We start from the raw sequence: 18,629 nt of genomic DNA on the forward strand, positions 1-18,629 counted from the left end.
AGTATTAGATTCCTTAGCTTAGAATATCCCCAGGCATCAGTCTGGATCCGGAAACTTTTGCGTAGCAGTACCCCTACGCGTCGGTAGGCGTCGTCTGCAGGCGTCCCCTGCGGCTCCGCGTCAGCCGTCGGCGTCGTGCGCCGTGATGACGTCGCTGGAGTATATAGACGCCGCCTCCGCGCGCTGACGCCAGTTCTTCTTTTTTCCGCGCCAGTTAGCGCAGATCCGAAGAGCAGTACTCTGGTCTTTTGACCAAGTTTTTTGATCTCTGAATCTTCTACGGTGCCGGTAGGATGCCCGGTTTTAAGAACTGTGACGACTGTGACCGGACGATGTCGGTCACGGATCATCACCGACTCTGCCTCCGGTGCCTGGGCCCCGACCACGACGTGGACGCCTGCGTCGACTGCTGGGCCTTGACTAATAAAGCTAGGCGGGAGCGGTCCCGCAAGCTACTCGAGCTCTGGGTGTCGGCCCCGCGTCGAGAGCGGTCCCGGTCCGGCCGGCGGTCGAGGGAGCGATCGAGGGAGCGGTCGCGGAGCCGTCACGGGCGCTCCGGGAGTAGTCACCATTCTTCTGGTTCCTCAGGTAGGAAGCACAAAAAGTCGGGGCGTCGTCATCGTACCCCCGACTCCCCCGCGATGCGGCGGGGGGTTCGGGTAGCCCCACCCTCGCGGCTCCGCGTGAGTCGCCGACGCGGCCTGCCTCATACCCTGCGGTCCTTGGGCAAGGCGCGTCCCCCTTGGAGATTGAGGTGTTCCTCGTGGCCATGAGGGCTCTTTCTCCTCCGGCGGGTTCCGCGGCGCCTTCGGGGCCTGTGAACCCGTCTGGGGGCCCTAGCGGCTCGGGTGACCCTGCCTCGACGCCGTCGGGTGCTCCGGCCCCGGCTCTGATCCCGGCGCCGCAGGGACCCTCGGGGTCGACGCCGGCTGGTCAACCGGCCTCTCTGGCGCCGATTCCATCGGGGCAACCCTTGGCGCCGCCCCCGCGCGGCGCCGGTTCCCCGGCTCCGGCCGGCGCCGTCCCCATTCCCTCTCCGAATCCGGACGCGGAGTCGGACCGGCATCGATAGACGCCGGGCTCGACGCCGATGGGGCCTGTGAACCCCGAGGAGCCGGTCTACATTGTTGACTCCGAGTATGGTGAGGATGTAGAATACGGAGAGGGGTGGGAGGGGTCAGAGGACCCTATGACACGCGAGTGTCAGTATGACATGGACTGGACAGGTGACTTGGGTGATGCCAGTGGTCTAGATGACTCCCCCCCCCCCCCCCCCCCCCCCCCCCCACCCCTCCTCCCCCAACCCTGGTTTTGTCTCGCCTCCTACCATGGCTACGGAGGAGGGGGCTGCCTATTCAGTGGTGTTGATGAGGGCTGCCAAGGCCTTACACCTTGAGCTCCCCGTCGCGGCCGTGAGGACTAACCTCCTCACCGAGGTACTCAAACCGCAGTCATGCCCACAGGAGCCACTGCTGCCGTTTAACGAGGCCTTAACGGACGTTCTTTTGGGCACGTGGTCCAGGCCCGCTTCAGGTTCGCCTGTTGATAGAAACGTGACCAGACGCCACCGTCCGTGTGCGGACGACCCTAAGTTTCTGTCCACCCACCCCTGAGAGTCTGGTGATCCAGGCCTCCACCTCCCAGACCGCATTCCCGTCGGCCCCGCCCGACAGGGAATCGAAGAGGTGCGACCAGTATGGTAAGAAGGTCTTCTCGTCCCTGAGTCTGGGACTGCGGTCTTGCAACACTGCGTGCCTCTTGGGCCGTTACACCCACTCTCTGTGGGACACGGTCGCGGATGTGCTGCTTGAATGCCCCGCGGAGGTACGGGCTAAGCTCGGCAAGGCTATGATTGAAGGCCGAGACGCAGCAAGATATTCCATCAGGTGTGGTCTTGATACGACCGACTCGCTGGGCAGAGCGATGTCCACGACGTTGGCGATTCGTAGCCACGCCTGGCTGAGATCCGCCAATTTCTCGGCGGATGTCCAGAATGCTTTGATGGACATGCCGTTTGATGGCTGTCGCCTGTTTGGCGACAAAGCGGACCACGCGCTGGAGCGCTTCAAGGACTCCAGGGTCACGGCCAAGTCCTTGAGTCTCTCGACCCAGCGCCAGCAAACGGGTTCGTTTCGCTCCTTTCGTGGCCAAGGAAGGGGCGGTCCCACACGTGCTGCCAGCCACGCACCGCAACAGTGTTATCAACGCGGTGGCGGCCTTGGAAACCGCCGTGGTGGCGGTCGGGGACAGCGGCGAAGTCAGGCCACACCTCCCCCCACAGCATCTGCCACTAAATCCTCCTAGTCCGAGCTTTCAGGCCCATGTGACACCGGTGGGAGGCAGGGTTCGCCATCACCTCTCCCACTGGCGCACAATAACGTCGGACAGGTGGGTGCTGCAGCTCGTCCGAAGGGGCTACTCCCTCCCCTTCGAGACAACCCCTCAAGCCATGCCACGCAGAACCACCGTGTGTCAGGGGGACCACTTGGCACTTCTGAAAGAGGAAGTTACGGCCCTCTTGGCCAAGGGGGCCATCGAGCGCGTTCCTGGGCCAGAAGTAGGTCGTGGTTGCTATTCCCACTACTTTCTGGTACCCAAGAAGGACAAAGGGGGCCTACGTCCTATCTTGGATCTAAGGAACGTCAACGGCTTCCTCCGGAAGGAGAAGTTCAAGATGTTGACCTTGGCTCAGGTCTTGGCTGCTCTAGACCCACAAGACTGGATGGTAGCGTTGGACTTGCAGGATGCGTACTTTCACATCCCCGTCCTGCCGGCCCACCGGCGTTACCAGCGGTTCACAGTAGGCCTCGTGCATTTTCAGTTTGTCGTGCTCCCCTTCGGCCTTACAAGCGCCCCACGGGTGTTCACCAAAGTGATGGCGGTGGTCGCAGCTCATCTGCGCAGATTGGGGGTCTCAGTCTTCCCCTATCTAGACGACTGGTTGTTGAAGGCGGGCTCGCCCCAAACAGTCGTCAGCCACCTTCAGATGACGGCAGATCTCCTGCACCTGCTGGGGTTCTCCATCAATGTGCCGAAATCACACCTGTGCCCCTCTCAAAAGCTCCTTTTCATCGGAGCGGTTCTCGACACGGCGCAGTTTCGGGTCTATCCTCGAACGGCGAATCCAGGATATACAGGCTTTGATTCCAATCTTCCAGCCGTTATCCCGGGTTTCAGTCAGGTTGACGCTGCTGGGGCTGATGGCTTCCTGCATCCTTCTGGTGCATCACGCCAGGTGGCGGATGCGGGCTCTGCAGTGGGACCTGAAGTTTCAGTGGGCCCAGCATCAGGGCAACCTGTCCGACCATGTCTTGATCTCGGAGGGCACTGCGAGACAATTGCAGTGGTGGCTTACGGACCGCGATTGGGTCAGAGGCAGATCCCTCTCCCTTCCCCAACCGGAGCACGTTGTTGTGACGGACGCGTCCCTCCAGGGCTAGGAAGGCCACTTGGGAGAGGCAGAGATCAGAGGCATCTGGTCTCCGGCGGATTCCCGGCTCCATATAAACCTGCTGGAGCTGCGGGCGATTCGTTTGGCACTGAAAGCGTTCCTCCCCTTTGTCAACGGGAGTGTAGTGCAGGTGTTCACGGACAACACCACCGCCATGTGGTACTGCAACAAACAGGGCGGGGTGGGGTCGTGGACCCTTACCAGGAGGCTCTGCGCCTCTGGCAATGGCTGGAACGTCAGGGCGTGACTCTGACGGTTCAACACCTGGCAGGTTCTCTGAACGCCAGGGCGGACGAACTCAGCCGTCGGTGCTCGATGGATCACGAATGGCGTCTGAACTCGGACGTGGCGCAAGGCCTCTTTCGGCAATGGGGAGAGCCTTGGTTAGATCTATTCGCCACAGAAGAGAACGCGCAATGTCATCAGTTCTGCGCGTTGGAGTTTCCAAGACGGCACTCGCACGGCGACGCCTTTCGGCGCGAGTGGAGTTGCGGTCTGTTATACGCCTTTCCGCCTATACCACTTCTGCCCAGAGTGCTGAAGAAGATCAGGCGCGACCGGGCCCAAGTCATCCTTGTGGCTCCGGACTGGGCTCGAAGGTACTGGTATCCCAAGCTACTCGGCATGTCAGTCGGTCCCCCGATCCGCCTGCCCCTTCAGGAGTACCTTCTGTCGCAGCAACAGGGGACGGTCCTCCACCCGAACCTGTCCAGCCTCCCCCTCCATGCGTGGAGATTGAGCGGCGGCAGTTGAGGCCATTTGACTTGCCTCCTGAAGTTTGTGATGTGATTCTGGCAGCCAGGCGTTCCTCCACGAAATCTGTATACGCCTGTCGGTGGAACAAGTTTGTGGCATGGTGCACAGCAAAGGCTGTGGATCCTCTCTGCCCCTCTTTCTGAGGTTCTTCTCTTCCTTCTTTCTCTTGCCCAGCAGGGCTCTGCTCTGGGCACTATCAAGGGCTACCTTTCTGCCCTTTCAGCCTTTCTGATGCTGCCTGATCAACCTTCTTTGTTCAAGTCCCCCATTGTAACGAGATTCTTGAAGGGCATCACACACATGTATCCACCTGTTCCGTTTGTGATGCCTCAGTGGGACTTGAACCTGGTTCTAACATTCTTAATGTGGGCTCCCTTTGAGCTGCTTCATTCTTGTCCTCTTCGTCTCCTGACTTTAAAGACGGCTTTCCTGGTTGCCATCACCTCTGCCAGGAGGTTGAGTGAGCTCCAGGCTCTTTCTGTCAAACCTCCTTTCATGTCCATTCATCCAGATAAGGTGGTTCTGAGAACTAGGCCTTCTTTCCTGCCCAAAGTTGTCTCTGCTTTTCACATCGGGCAGTCCATCACCCTCCCTTCCTTCTTCCCGCCTCCGCATCCTTCAAAGGATGAAGAGCGGCTCCATCGTCTGGACCCAAAACGTGCGCTTTCATTTTATATGGATCGCACACGCCAGTTCCGGGTGGATGACCAACTGTTTGTTGGCTACGTGGGTGCGAAGAAGGGACGGGCGGTACATAAACGGACCATCTCTCGGTGGGTCGTTCGTTCTGTGCATCAAAGCGTGCTACTCTTTGGTTCGGAAGGAGCCTCCTGTTGGGCTGAGGGCCCATTCCACTCGGGCCACGGCGGCTACTACTGCCCTGGGCCGGGGAGTCCCCTTGCAGGATATTTGCTACATGGGCCTCGCTGCACACCTTTGCGAGGCACTACTGCCTGGACAGTCCAGTCCGGAGGGATGGCTTCTTTGGCCGTTCTGTCCTCCAGGACTTTCTGGTGTAGAATGTATTGGTTCGCAGACCCTCCACCGGGGTTGGTATTGCTGGGGTATCTATTCTAAGGTAAGGAATCTAATACTAACGCGTTTCTTTCAGATGAACAAGTTACTTACCTTCGGTAACGATATATCTGTAAGAAACATTAGTTAGTATTAGATTCCTTACCGACCCACCCATCCTCCCCGTTTTGCGAACTGATACCTAGAGTTAGGGACATCCCTTTCAGGGCCCTAGTTTCAAATGGCACCAGTGTTGGTTCTCACATGGCTCTGCGTGTTCTGGCGCGGAAAAGCTGTGTGCAAAGAACTGACGTCAGCGCGCGGAGGCGGCGTCTATATACTCCAGCGACGTCATCACGGCGCACGACGCCGACGACTGACGCGGAGCCGCAGGGGACGCCTGCAGACGACGCCTACCGACGCGCAGGGGTACTGCTACGCAAAAGTTTCCGGATCCAGACTGACGCCTGGGGATATTCTAAGGTAAGGAATCTAATACTAACTAATGTTTCTTACGGATATATCGTTACCGAAGGTAAGTAACTTGTTCTTCAGGGTGATGTTTGATTGTTCATATATTATGTGATTCCTGGACCTAGTAGAAAAATATGTAAGCGCTTCCCAAAGGATGAACCCCCCCCCCTCCATTTTATAGAAATGCAAGTTCTCACCGTCCTACAAACCGTTAAATGATAGGACTGCAGCCAGATGTGAAAATATGATTATCTGTTCTATTGTTGCATTTCTTCCAGATTGTGGATTTCCTAAAGAAAAAAGATGATTTTGTTGACTTAATTATAAAGCACATCGGAACGTCTGCTATTATGGATTTGTTACTGAGATTACTTACGTGTATAGAACCTCCACAACTCAGGCAAGATGTGCTAAATGTAAGTGCATTTTGAATTTTGTTCAATTGCAATAAATGTGGAAGTCGTTGGTTGGATGTTAGTTATGACCAATGCTTAAGCCTATATAAAAAGCAAGTAAAATGGAAGTACACAACTATGTGATCCAAATGAAATGGAGAATATCTAGGATACGGAGTACTTCCCCTCAGTACTGTGCTTTGTTGAGATCCTCCTGCTTTCACTCTTAAGTTCCTTATCTAACATGGCCCTTTTGCGCAACCTTTACTCCATGTTCTTATAGTGATTCAATTTACAGTAGATTTATTTTTCTGAAATTGCCTTCTTCACCTTTTTCACCATCGTAAGTCTACCTCCTTGACACCTTGGTCCTCTTCCACCTTTTTAACAATATTCTGGTAACATGTGATATTCTTCTTTGGTAGTTTACTTTTCTTTACAAGTTGTGGAGTTGCATTTACTAACTCACTGGTTTGTACTTTTACCAGCAGAGCCAGAGGTTTTTCTAGTGCCCACTCCTGCATCTCTTGTACTGTGGCTTTGTGCTAATAATAAAAGACTAGAAATGTCCACTTCTCCATGGAGTGAACTATTCACATACATGGTGAGTCACACCTCTGTGCTCTGCATAAAGCCCCTCTTTCAAAGTGAAAGCTAGGTTCCACTTTAAACCTGTCAAGGTGTCGGACAACTTGACTTGCTCGCAGAGCCGTTTCATTATAAATAATTGGAACAGCTTTGGCGGTATTGGAATGATTTGAAGGTCCCACAGCCCTGCACTGTTGATGAGGTGTGAGGAGGGAATAGTCTGCCTCTCCATGGAGGGTACTAGATTTTAGTTGGACTTTTGGGTGGCTTCTTGAGGTGTCACCCTAGCTCAATTTTCTGACCTTATTTTCTGAGGATGGACCCTTTTTAGACCACGTTATCACCTCTAACGTGGTAGATTTAGACACTGGCATGTTCATTTCTTGCTCCTGTATAATGGATGCTGATCACAAGGCACTGCGGTTTCATTTCTTAGAGAAACATATATTTTTATTGGCACTCCACTTTTAGTTTGAAGAATCTCCCATTTTGTGAAACGTCAGCCCTCTTTATTTGTGTGTTTGAGAAAGATACAAGTGCCTTAGAGTTTGGAGTGTAGATAGACTGACGTTTGTTCTTGCCAGAAGGGGAGCACCCCTAAGCATAACGAACATGAGCTGGTGCCTGCTGTATTTATCTCTTGCTCCATTTCTGTTCCTTGGACCTGCAGTGGTATAAGAACTTCAGATGATGGCGCAGAACTGCCAATCAATTTGTCCACATGCTGAATACTGTGAAGGAAGGCACCTTGACAGATTTTTCACCTGTCCGGTTTTCTCCTTCTGCCCCAGTGTTCACCAAGTTAAGTGAGTGTAACAAAGGATTCTCTGACACTGCCAGTATCCCTTGCTGACATTTCAGCATGGACACAGACCTGCATAGCTGCCATGGTTTCAGATGGCCATGTGACATTTTTATAATTTCAATGAAATTAAGTGACATTTCAACGACTTTGAGTGACACATTCTCGCGAGCAAAACTCATGCAATAAAGACGGGGGAAAAGTTCTAAATATCAGAAATTACAGCCATTTGAGCAACAAGAACTTCTTGAAACTGCTGCAGAGCACCAGAAATGGAAGGACACTAATCCTAGTGCTCCCCCCTATAACCTGACTGTACTGTAAACTAATGCATAACCATGATATTAAACAATTTTTTTTGGTAGCAGTACTTAAGTTCTGTGTACATATGCTGACACATGCACAGTTAAATACGCAAATACTTATTGGCTGCAACAGATAGAGCAGAGAGCCCTAGTGGCAAAACACGCACCGGCACCCTGTAGTCTGAAGAAAATGCCCTCAAGTGATTAGTACTGGTACCCAAGAAGGATGACCAGACAGAGCAGCCCTGCAGCCAGTGCTGAGATTATTACTGTGAGACTGTCTGAATTTGAAATGAAATCTCAGATCTTACAGATCACGTAAACCTCGAAGATGATGAGACCGACCAGCGCCTGCAGATTTTACTGTCTCAATTAACAGATCTCCGTTCATCTGCTATGTGTGGTGGCGTGCTCCGCTCTGTGAAGTAAGTTACAACTGTCATCATCATGAGTGGACAGGGGGCCTCTGAGGAATCACGCGAGTCATATCGGACCCCCTCCCCCGCCTAACCCAACAGTGCCGAGTAAGCAGCGAGAGCTCTGATAACTGTCACGCACTGACCGGTGGTCTGTGATAAACCCAGTTAGTACAATGGAGCCCAGTGATAAGGATGGCGAGACAGAGCAGCCCTGCCTACAGATCACGCTGTTGTACGTGGAATTAATGTTTCTGATCAGACTCTGCGACTACAAAAAGTGCGGTCGCTCAAGAGTCGGAGGCTAACTGCTAGCAGCCCCTCACCAGAAGAGCCCCAATTGCCTTCCGCCGCCCTGATTCACACAGGCGCCGCACGTCCCGCCCGCTGATCAGATACAATCGACGATCAGCCTCCGACTCTTGAGCGACCGCATGGACCTCAGCCACCCACGCTTCCCTGCCTGGGTATCACTCACTGACTCCATCGACAACCCTGTCCTGATGACGATCCCGACTAAAGGGGATCGAAACGCCGTCGACTCTACAGCATAAACTATATGACGCATATCACGCTTTGTGCTCCTGTTTAAATTTCTACAATCTTGTTTTAAGTGATTACAACTTGTTTTTGTGGAGCTATTATTTGATGTATATACTTGAGTTTATGCGTCGATCACGCTGTTCACTTTAGCACTTGCACCTTCACTATCACCAATTGTATATAGCACCTCGCACCAAGTGCCACTAAGTTGTCACATGATCTGCTCTGTACAGTGCTGTTTAACTGTATTGCCATGTGAAAGACCTTTCCTTGTGTTCATTGGTGAATAATACTGCCTTTTTCAAAAAAATTCCAGTGACTCCTTGCTCTTTCTTTTTTGTAATGCAAATTGCATACATTATTTAAATTGCCTTTACATGATACCTGTTGGGAATTGTTTCTGCTTACACGACACACCCATCCCAACGTGGTTTATGGGTCCTCTCCTGTTGTTCTTACACACAGTCTAGCTAAAGTGTGCACTCCTTTATCGCTCTTAAATCAAAGTTAATTTTGTAATCGGTTCTTTTCTGCCTATAATTCGGTAGTCATCTACCCCCAGAAAATAGTTGACTACAAAGAGGTCTTGCTGGAGATATTTGGTGCAATATCAGGTCCCCATGTTGTTCCTTTGGTCCCTTTAGCGCTGCAGGGCCCTTCAGTTGGACTTCTGCCAGCTTTTCTGGCACCAAAGTAGTTTGCCTTCGCAAAACCCACGACCTGGCTGTAATAAAGTCCTGGACTGATGTTTACTGCATAGCCAAGATTCACAGTGGTTCCTTGTATGCCAGTGCAGAGACTCAGCTGGCACCTAAAACTGAATGGACGTTGGCCCAAACAAGGCCTATGCCATACTAGAAAATGACATAAATGCAACTGGTGATTGGAGGCAGATTTTGGTCCTCTTCCTCGGTTATGATCCCAGCACTGGCAGATTAATTTTGTTTTTAGTTCGAATTCAGATCCAGTTTAAGAGGCCCAATGTGCTTTAAGACACGGAGGAGGGGTGACTGTTTGCTCCATCCACTCATTAGTATCAATCATTGTTGGTAGTCTTAAAAATGCCAGTGACCTAGACACATCTTGGGAAACAAAGCCACGCTTGCTACCTTGACCAACAGTGGAAGGAACGCTTTGTTTTGCAGCGTGAACCGTTTCTGGATTCACATGCTGAGCATATTTCCTCCATCTAGTGATTGAGTCCAGAACTTTCCAACCTTTATTCTTGTTTGTAGTCATTTCTCTTTCTTTTGTTTTTGATGTTGGGTGCAGACGGATCTGCCCATTTGATGCTTCCTGTGACTTTGTAACTCCTCCTCTGGAAGCTCTCCCCTTTTTTCGCCATTTTTAGATTCTTTTTATCTGCTGTTGGATCTGGAAGCTTGCTAAAGGAGCTAAAATGCTGAGAAGAAGTTTGAGGCAGAAATTCTAAAGTTTCATCGGGGGAGAAAACACAAAATTGGATCACGACCAGTGAACAGTATTGATCGACCTTAGAGTGCCTGATAGAGGAACTACTTGGAGGACCTAGATAGAAGACATTTTTCCAGTTTTGTTTCAACTGCTGCCACAAGTTCTCACAAAAGGACAAACATCCGGTTTGCAATCTGTTTATCCATCGACCTCAAGAGCGAGGATTGCAGCGCTTGGTAGGCGTTCACACCAAAGACCATAAGGGAGAGAGTGGGAGAGACAGAGACAGATGGGCTTATCACAGCATGCAGGGCAAGTAGACTATTTCGTCCATAAGACCTGCTTCTCTCCAGCGAGGAAGAGGACAATGTACTTGAAGCTGAAGGAGAGGTATTATAACATGAACGAAGTATCAGACATTGATTGAGCGCCCAAAAACCACAGAAGTCTGAGGTAAGTTGTCCTAGAAATAAAACACAGTTTCGAAAATCGGACTGGACTGTCGCAGAGAACTGCGGCTTCGAAAATAAAATAACTGCTTGGAAACCCTGACAAAAAGATCCTCTCTGAATCCCTGAACGAGACTCTTGAAAGAAGTGCCGATAAGCTAAAGATGTCGAAAGACAGCCACAACAAGGGGCTTTGATGTTGACAGGCTGCAAGCAGAAAAACTAAGCTGGTTATCTGAGACCTCAACGAAGGGCTTTTCGAATGACTAATCGATGCCGGAAAGACAGGCGAATCTCAATGCCGAGGACAAAACGGCAGAGGTAGAACGAATGTGAAATGGCCTCGTTAATTCAAAAGACAAGAGCTATTACTGAAAGTCTGAAAGCGTTCTGCATCCCACAAAAAGGGTTGACGTTAAAAGAACATTAAGACCTGAAGGAAATAGAGTAACTTGAACCTCCTTATTCCAGAACCCCAGGAAGAGGAGGAAGAGTTGTATAATGAAGAAGAGGAACATTTGGAAGAGGTATATCAAGGTTTCAGAGACTAAGTATGCAGATCAGTGGCAGAATCTGGAGACTGCCTCCCCAGAGGAAGAGGTAGACAGTTACCCTTCACCCCCGGATTATATGGGCATACAATCCGGTAATAAAACATGCTGCAGATAAATATGGGGTTCAATTAGAGGAAGAAAATCCACATTGATGTTTTTATTGGAAACCCTAATACGGGTATAAACTAAATCCGTTTCTTCCCATGCTTCCTAGTATTTTAGATAAGGAAAGAGGCATTCAAAGAGCCTGCTTCTTGCCGGGCTGTAACTTCACAAGCTGAAAGTGCTCTTTTGCATGGTTCCCTCCCACGTTTTACCTTATTCTGATGCACTTTGAATGAATGTGCTCGAAGTTCCTGCTAACCAGGTTCCCTGGCCTGGTTTTTCCCACAACTGTACCTTTGTTACCCAAATTGGCCCACCTCTGGCCCACATAGAAGTCCCTTGTAAAAGGTACCAATGGCATTTTGACCAGGTAAGGTCTCTAAGGGCTGCAGCATGTATTATGCCACCCTAAGAGACCCCCTCACTAAACACATGCACACTGCCACAGCAGCCTGCTTGTTTTGGTGCAGATACAAGTGAAGTCGACCTGGCACACATCACTCAGTGCCATGTCTGCCAGCACTGCATGAGGCATAGGTAAGTTACCTACAGCAGGCCTGACAGCCCTAAGGCAGGGTGCATTATACCACTTGTCAGGACATAATTGCATATGCAGATATTCCCCTTTAGTGTCGAAGTCCATTCTTAGACTTTATAAGTGCGTAGTGAATCCATACGGAGTATATAGGCTAGGAGCTTGTCAATGAGAGTTCAACAGATCAATGATGGCTTCACGGAATCCCAAGATGTTTGGTACCAATCATCTCAGTACTGAGCTCACACTGATGCCATTATTGGATCATTAATAAATGCCCTAGGAGGGCACCTCAAAGGTGCCCCCTAAAAACCTACCAAACCTCTAGTGTGTGCCTGACTGGTTGGTCTGCACCAGCCTGTCACGCCTGACCCCCTGAGGTGGGAGACTTGTGCTCTTATGCGTCACAAATAAATCCTGCTCTGGGTGGAGGTGCTTAACACCTACTCGCCCAGCAGGAACAGCATTGCAGGATGGTGAGCCTACGAGGCTTCCTGCCCTTTCTAATGCTGATCAGGGCCTCTCCATCAGTGGAGATGCCCACCCGACCAAGCCCCACGTTTGGTGCAAGTTCAGCAGGAACTTTAGTAAGCAGGAGAGATGTTTCCCCCCTCAGCCAGGACCACCCCTAAGGTGTTCTGAGCTGATTTGACTTTGAAAATCCACAATAGCCAGAACAGATCCACAATTCCTACCTTAGGTTCTTTCACATAAACCAATCTATTAAAATTCTGGGTTTCTTTCAAAACCCAATGGATCATGCAGAAAGAGCTCGTCACTCATTAGATGCTCAACTAGCAGTAAAGTACGATATGAAAAAAAACAGACCTGCAGGAAAACATAACAGCTTTTTGTCTCGCTCACAGATAAAGATATGGACAAACCAATGACTAAAGGCACAGTGGGCAGGTGAATCTCTTGGACAACTTAATGTTGCATAAATAAAGCTGGAGACAAATTATCTTCAAAGGCTCACTCAACAAGAAAAGGAGCAGCAGCTATTGCCTTTCTAGCAAACGCACCATTCCAAGATATTTGTTTAGCAACCACATGGTCATCAACTAATACTGTCACACAGAAGTACTATGTGGATGTATAAATAAATAAATAAAGAAGCTCAGGTGAGACAGAAGCTATTAAAACACTTATTTTCAAAGCTAAACCCATCTTCAACTCCACGACCTCTCTTAGACTAATACTGCTACATAATCTACGTACAGCCTGTAAATCCAGAAAACATTCACACTGCAAAACAAATAGTTTCTTACCTATAGGTATAGTTTTGTAGCTTGAAGAATTTTCTGGATTCTCAAGTGACCCAGCATCCTCTACATAGAAGTTCAAAGAAACGAAACAAAAAAAAACTAAAATTGCCTACATAAGGTGGGAGCTTCTATAGGCGGAGGCACAACGTCACAGCAAGCACCAAATGGGCAGATCCGTCGATGCCCAACTAAAGCAATAGAGAAAGAACTAAATCAAGAAAATTTGGAAAATTCTGGACCCAACCACTAGATGGCGGAATAATGCACAGCATGTAAATTCAGAAAATTCTTTAAGCTACAAAACTACACCTACAGGTAAGCCATTCATTTGCAGTTGGGGTTTGGAGGGCATCTGGCGTACTAGAATTTAAATCTCTCTGAGACAAATGTATTGATTATAATTGTTAACCCAGGGCAAGCGTCTTCTGAGCCATTGCCAATAATAAGTCCTTACCAAATCCCCTTATGGCTGCATGATCTAAGCCATTCCTATGCCAGTCAGTCTTTTGATCTGTCTTACACTTCCCCCGATCCAGAGATCCTCACGAAGTGCCCTACAACAGAGAGCCAGATTGTTCAAGTTTCAATAAGTAAGACTAATCCATATTTTGTTCTAACCAACCCTACACATGGGAAATCGATAATAAGCAAAGAATGTTTTCTTCAGCTAGACTAGCACTGGGATCTAGTAATGCGGTTTGCCTTCTTTTGGTACATGACCAACATTTGCTGGCCACCCTGGAGGACCTCACGGCTTCACTAGCAACATCTAAAGATAATGGTCCGGACACAGCCTAGTGGGTGCTCTGAGCTGTCCTACACACTACGGGCTGCAATAGCAGAGCTGTTGGTACCAGTGCTGTGCTCAAAAGGCATGCCTGGATGTAATAAACCAGGTTTCCTAAAGATGTGCAAAATGTTATTCATGGACGTACCAACTTGTGGTTCCAGGCTATTTAGGGAATATGCTAATTTGGTTCTAGAATGATTTAATGATAGTCATGTCGCTGCACAGTCCTCGGTTTTCTTGCCAGCTCTATCTTTACCCCCCATTACAGAATATTCAGGGGCTATTCCATGCAGCTAGCTTGTGGTCTCCTCCATCCATGCCAACCCATACCATAACCAACAGTCCTTTCGAGGCCACGGAGTGGCTGAAACCTTTCAGGGTAGCAGTCCTCAATTCATTCTTCCCTACTATAGAAGCAACCAAGTCTCCTTACCATGCCCTCCTGTCTCAGTCAATTGGAGGCAAAATATGCCAATTTCGACCTGTGCTGGAGATGCATCATGTCGGGCAGGTAGGTCTTTCAAACTGTTAGAGGCTATGAACTGCCCTTCATTTCCTCATTGCCTAGCATTCCTCACACACAACAGCAACTTTGGCAGGAGCACACTGCAATTCTTTTGCTGCAAGTCTACCTTCTGTTGTCCTAGAATGTCATTGAACAGGAAACATATTGGGAGGGGAATGCTACTAATTATTACTTCCTTAAAAAACAGGATGTAGCACTCACATTTATTTTGAAGCCCTATGAGAGTGAACTCTTTCTGCATGGTTGCCCCCACTTACTGCTGATGTACTTTGACTGAGTGTGCCCTGGGCTCCTGATAATCAGGTACCCAGGGCCTATGTTTTTTCCCTAAAACTGCTTTGAAGCCTAAACCCAATTGGCATATCTGGCCTCAGGTCAGCCCCTGGTAAATGTTACCACAGGTACCCAGGGCACTGTGACCAGGGGGAACAAAAAAACAAACACACACCACCAGGCCTTCTGTGCCTGCCCTTTTGAAGATGGCAGGCACTGCCCCACACACACTTGAAGTGGATGTTTTGTGGCCTAATACAGTTGCCTATACAAATTTGATAGTTGGTGAATTTTAAAATGCACCCATAACAGTGATACATTCACAGTTGCTTTCTTTTTTGAAAAAGCACATCTACAAGGTAATCAAGTTGTAAGAGCACGCTCAATAGCATGTACAATGCTCTGTAGCTGAAACTGTTTTTTTTGTTGGATTTTTTTGCAGCCAGGACCTCTAATAGATCTAGTTATCTGTAGTATTGTGTTCATAGCATTTTTGGCTCTAGATAAACATGATGTTCATACTGCTATCTAGTATTTGATTTGAATGTTGCATATTTTTGTTTGATGGCATCTTTTTGAGTCCAAGATACACTGTGACCCTTCCATTAGCGGACATTCCTTATGGGCAAATACTTTTTTTTTTTTTTACGTACATTTTGTTTGTTCAGGTCTACTAGCATATGGAATTCACAGCCATACAGAAACAAAAGGAAGTTCATACAACTTGCAGTTCTATGCATAGGCAAATCTACATTTCACGTCACAGTAGCGCATCAGGTATAATGAATTAGAAATGTCACTGAGTAAACAGTCTCATATTGCAAAACTTGTTATTATACATCTAATTGTAAACTATTGCAACTTGAACTAGAATTATCCACCCCCCCCCCCCGAGTCACTGGCATCCTATGTAAATGTGATTATAACTGAGGGTGAGAGAATCTCACTTAATACAGTGTTAATAATAATAATATACTTGTACGTGCTCCTAGGAGATAAAACAATGCAAATTATGATAGACGGATTCTTCTAAGGTAACTAGTGTCGGTGTGGGAGGTGTAGTTTCTACCCGAGATATTGGGATAGCCAATGGATCTATGGTTTTCAAAGCTTCCAACAGCTGGTCCCCATTCAATAGAGATGGGAATCTTGCTTGGGCCATGATATTCTTCCTGTCTAATCGCGCTTTCTGCGGTATTTCATTGAGTCATTTCTGCATGCCATGAAAGTCGTGTGGGAGGGGGAGGCAGATTTCCATCTCATGATGATGGCGCGTTTTGCTATTAAAATGGCCATTTCCGCAAATCTATAGTGGACTTTCTGCCCTTCAGGGCACCTATGCAGGCCCAATATGCAACTGTGATGTCGACCATACATCAGTATCAGTGATTTCTTGTATTCTGTATAGTATTGTGTGCCAGAATTCTTTTAATTGCGGACAGCCCCATAACATATGAAGTAGATCAGCATCAGCCACCTGACCTAGCGGACAAGGGAGTTGCGCATTTGGGAATCTAATATTAAGGTTATGTGGTGTGAGATATGCCCTGTGTAAAATCAGGTATTGTGTATATATATTTAAATTTAGCATTCCTAGACACTTTCTTAGGGAATGTCAGTATGGACACCCACTCTGTATCTGTGAGGTCCTTGCCCAGTTTCACAGCCCACTTCGCTCAGTATGGAGTTAGGGAGATCCAGGAGTGTGCCCTGATACCCCTATATAACCAACGGGTTAGTTGGCGTCTTTCTCCCATGAGGTGCACTGCATGGACCAGTTCGTGGGTAGGGAGTTCAATCACTTCATGGGACCAGCAGCGCCTACCGTAATGAGAAATAGTGTTGGGGAACCCCATTAGTGCGAGCGAAGTTATCGTGGTCTACCAGCATTCTGTCTACAAATAGTGTTCCAATTGACGTCACCCATTCCTGTGTCCAATGGGACACAATTATAAGAAAGTGGCTCTATATATACTGGACCAAAGTAAGGTACAATGTGTATAGAGTCCCCAATCTCCTGAGGTATAGCAGAGAAAGTCAGATATGACCTTACTCTCTAAGGTGGCAGCTTGGTCGAGCAGTAACGCAGTAGCCAAGGACATTGTAAAGCATTTCTTTAACACACTGTCAGCAAAAGGTTTCACACACTCAAGAACTGAACTCTTAGCCAATTGTTTTTATATCAAAAGATATAGTTTTATTTTAGGACCAACAGGTATCAAAATATACTTTTCTCAATATGAATGACTTCAGGCAGTTACTTTGCAGAGAGGCAATAGACTTTGTAATTACAATAGCTACAGTGGTTGCAATAGGCAACACAATTCTAAAGACAATTTAACATTTAGCTCAATAGGTTTTTCTACATTAATGCAGTTGATTTCTTTAAGGATTTCTTTTCTAACTGCAAGACTGGATCCTAGATTCAGTCGCGGGACTTACGCTGTAAATAGTTAAGTAAAAGGTTTTGGTTACAGTTGTGATTTTTAAAGAATATAAATGTATTTTCAAAGTTGACACTCAGAAACTTTTCGGTGAAAAACTGGCAAAGTTATCCTTTGGAAGGAAATTAAAGCCACAGGTGAAGTAGGTTCTCGTTACGTTTGTAATCCAGTGCTGGACTCCTAGGTTCAGCACTCGGAACTCTACCTAAGTAATTACGTTTTAGTATGTGGTACGATTTTTAAAGAATATTTGCAGTTTGCAAAAATCGACACTTAAAAGAAATTTCACAGAAAAACAGTCAATGGTTTCCTGTGGAAGAAAATTCAAGTTACTGGTAAGTACAGTTAGGATTACTTTTGCGGTTCAGTACTGGGCTAAAAGGTACAGTACTTGCTACTCTCCTGATCACAAGTATTTCGGAATTCGTTATTCGGCTGATTTTAGATGAATATTTTAAAGTTTCAAAACTCCACACTTATAAGAAAATTAAATGAAAACCAGTGAATGTTAGCCTATGGAAGGAAAGTTAGTTATTAGCTCGACTGATGGAGTTAAGGTTCTGGGCATAGACTCAGGGGTCTCCCAGGGTTGGAAAGGTACAGTAGTTGCACCCTCAGCGGCACAGGGTAGGGGGCCTTTGGTTGGTGACTGTAAGCAAGCAGGCCACGCGGCTTTGGGAGCTGAGCTCCTGGTCACTTACTCAGGGCAAGTGGGGAAGTAGAGTAGGTCAGTTGTTGCACTCCCAGCGGCACTCTGGCGGCAGGGTGCAGGGTGCTTTTGAGCCGTCGGGCGCTCAATGTTATCCAATGGGAAAGTTAAAAAGTGAACAAAGGCTGCAGGCTCGGGGATGGAGATGCTTCAGGTGCGACCACCACTTCGAGAGCTAAGTTGGGATCTTAGAGAAGAGGTAGGTACTCCAAAGGAGGGCACAGTGGGCCGCAGGGCTCCGGGTGCAGGGGTGTCTTTTGGTGTCGGGAAATCTTACCCTCGGCTGGTCGCGGTTGATGGTGTCCCTGGTTCTGAGGCTGAAGGCATCTGGTTCGTCGAGGAGGGTCTTTGGGCACTGGACTGCGGGTCCCAGTTGCTGGGGGACGTTCTCGTGGTCTTGGGTCACTCAGGCACACGCCGGGCTTGGCGGGTGCAGAGTAGGCTGGATTCGCGGTTCCTGGCTGGCACCAGGGGTATTGCTGTTGGAGCTGAACCACTGCTCATGGCAGTCCCAGTCTTTTGGAAGGTTCAAGGCAGGCCGGTCCTCCGGGGTTTTTGAGGTTGCTGTTCGTAGGAGACGCTAGAGTTTCACAGAAGCAGGTTCAAGGATTAACAGGCCTGTAGGGTTCTGGGGCCAAGTCAGTGGACGTCGTCCTTTTGTTAGCAGCTGCGCAGCAGGTCTTCTTGTTTCTTGGTCTTCTTGTTGTTGCAATCGGGATCTGAGGAAGGAAGGTTCAGGGTGCCCCTTAAATACTAAATTTAGTGGCGTTACAGGTAGGGCAAGGGCAGGGACCAATGGGTCCATGTCCTGGGTGGGTACAC

At 48.5% G+C, this 18,629-nt stretch overlaps 1 protein-coding gene across 10 annotated transcripts in view; it reads left to right on the forward strand.

Annotated features, from left to right (window-relative positions):
- The window catches only part of PPP6R3 (protein phosphatase 6 regulatory subunit 3), a 1,665,951-nt gene that overhangs the window by 265,712 nt on the left and 1,381,610 nt on the right, over window positions 1-18,629 (forward strand). For all 10 annotated transcript variants that reach the window (XM_086957827.1, XM_086957831.1, XM_086957834.1 and 7 more), the window contains one exon: window positions 5,974-6,111. In XM_086957827.1, the coding sequence (XP_086813953.1) occupies window positions 5,974-6,111 (138 nt within the window). The remainder of the gene's footprint in view (window positions 1-5,973; window positions 6,112-18,629) is intronic.

Source organism: Lissotriton vulgaris, chromosome 2_1 (genome assembly GCF_964263255.1).
Source record: "Lissotriton vulgaris chromosome 2_1, aLisVul1.2, whole genome shotgun sequence".
Lineage (NCBI taxonomy): Eukaryota > Metazoa > Chordata > Amphibia > Caudata > Salamandridae > Lissotriton > Lissotriton vulgaris.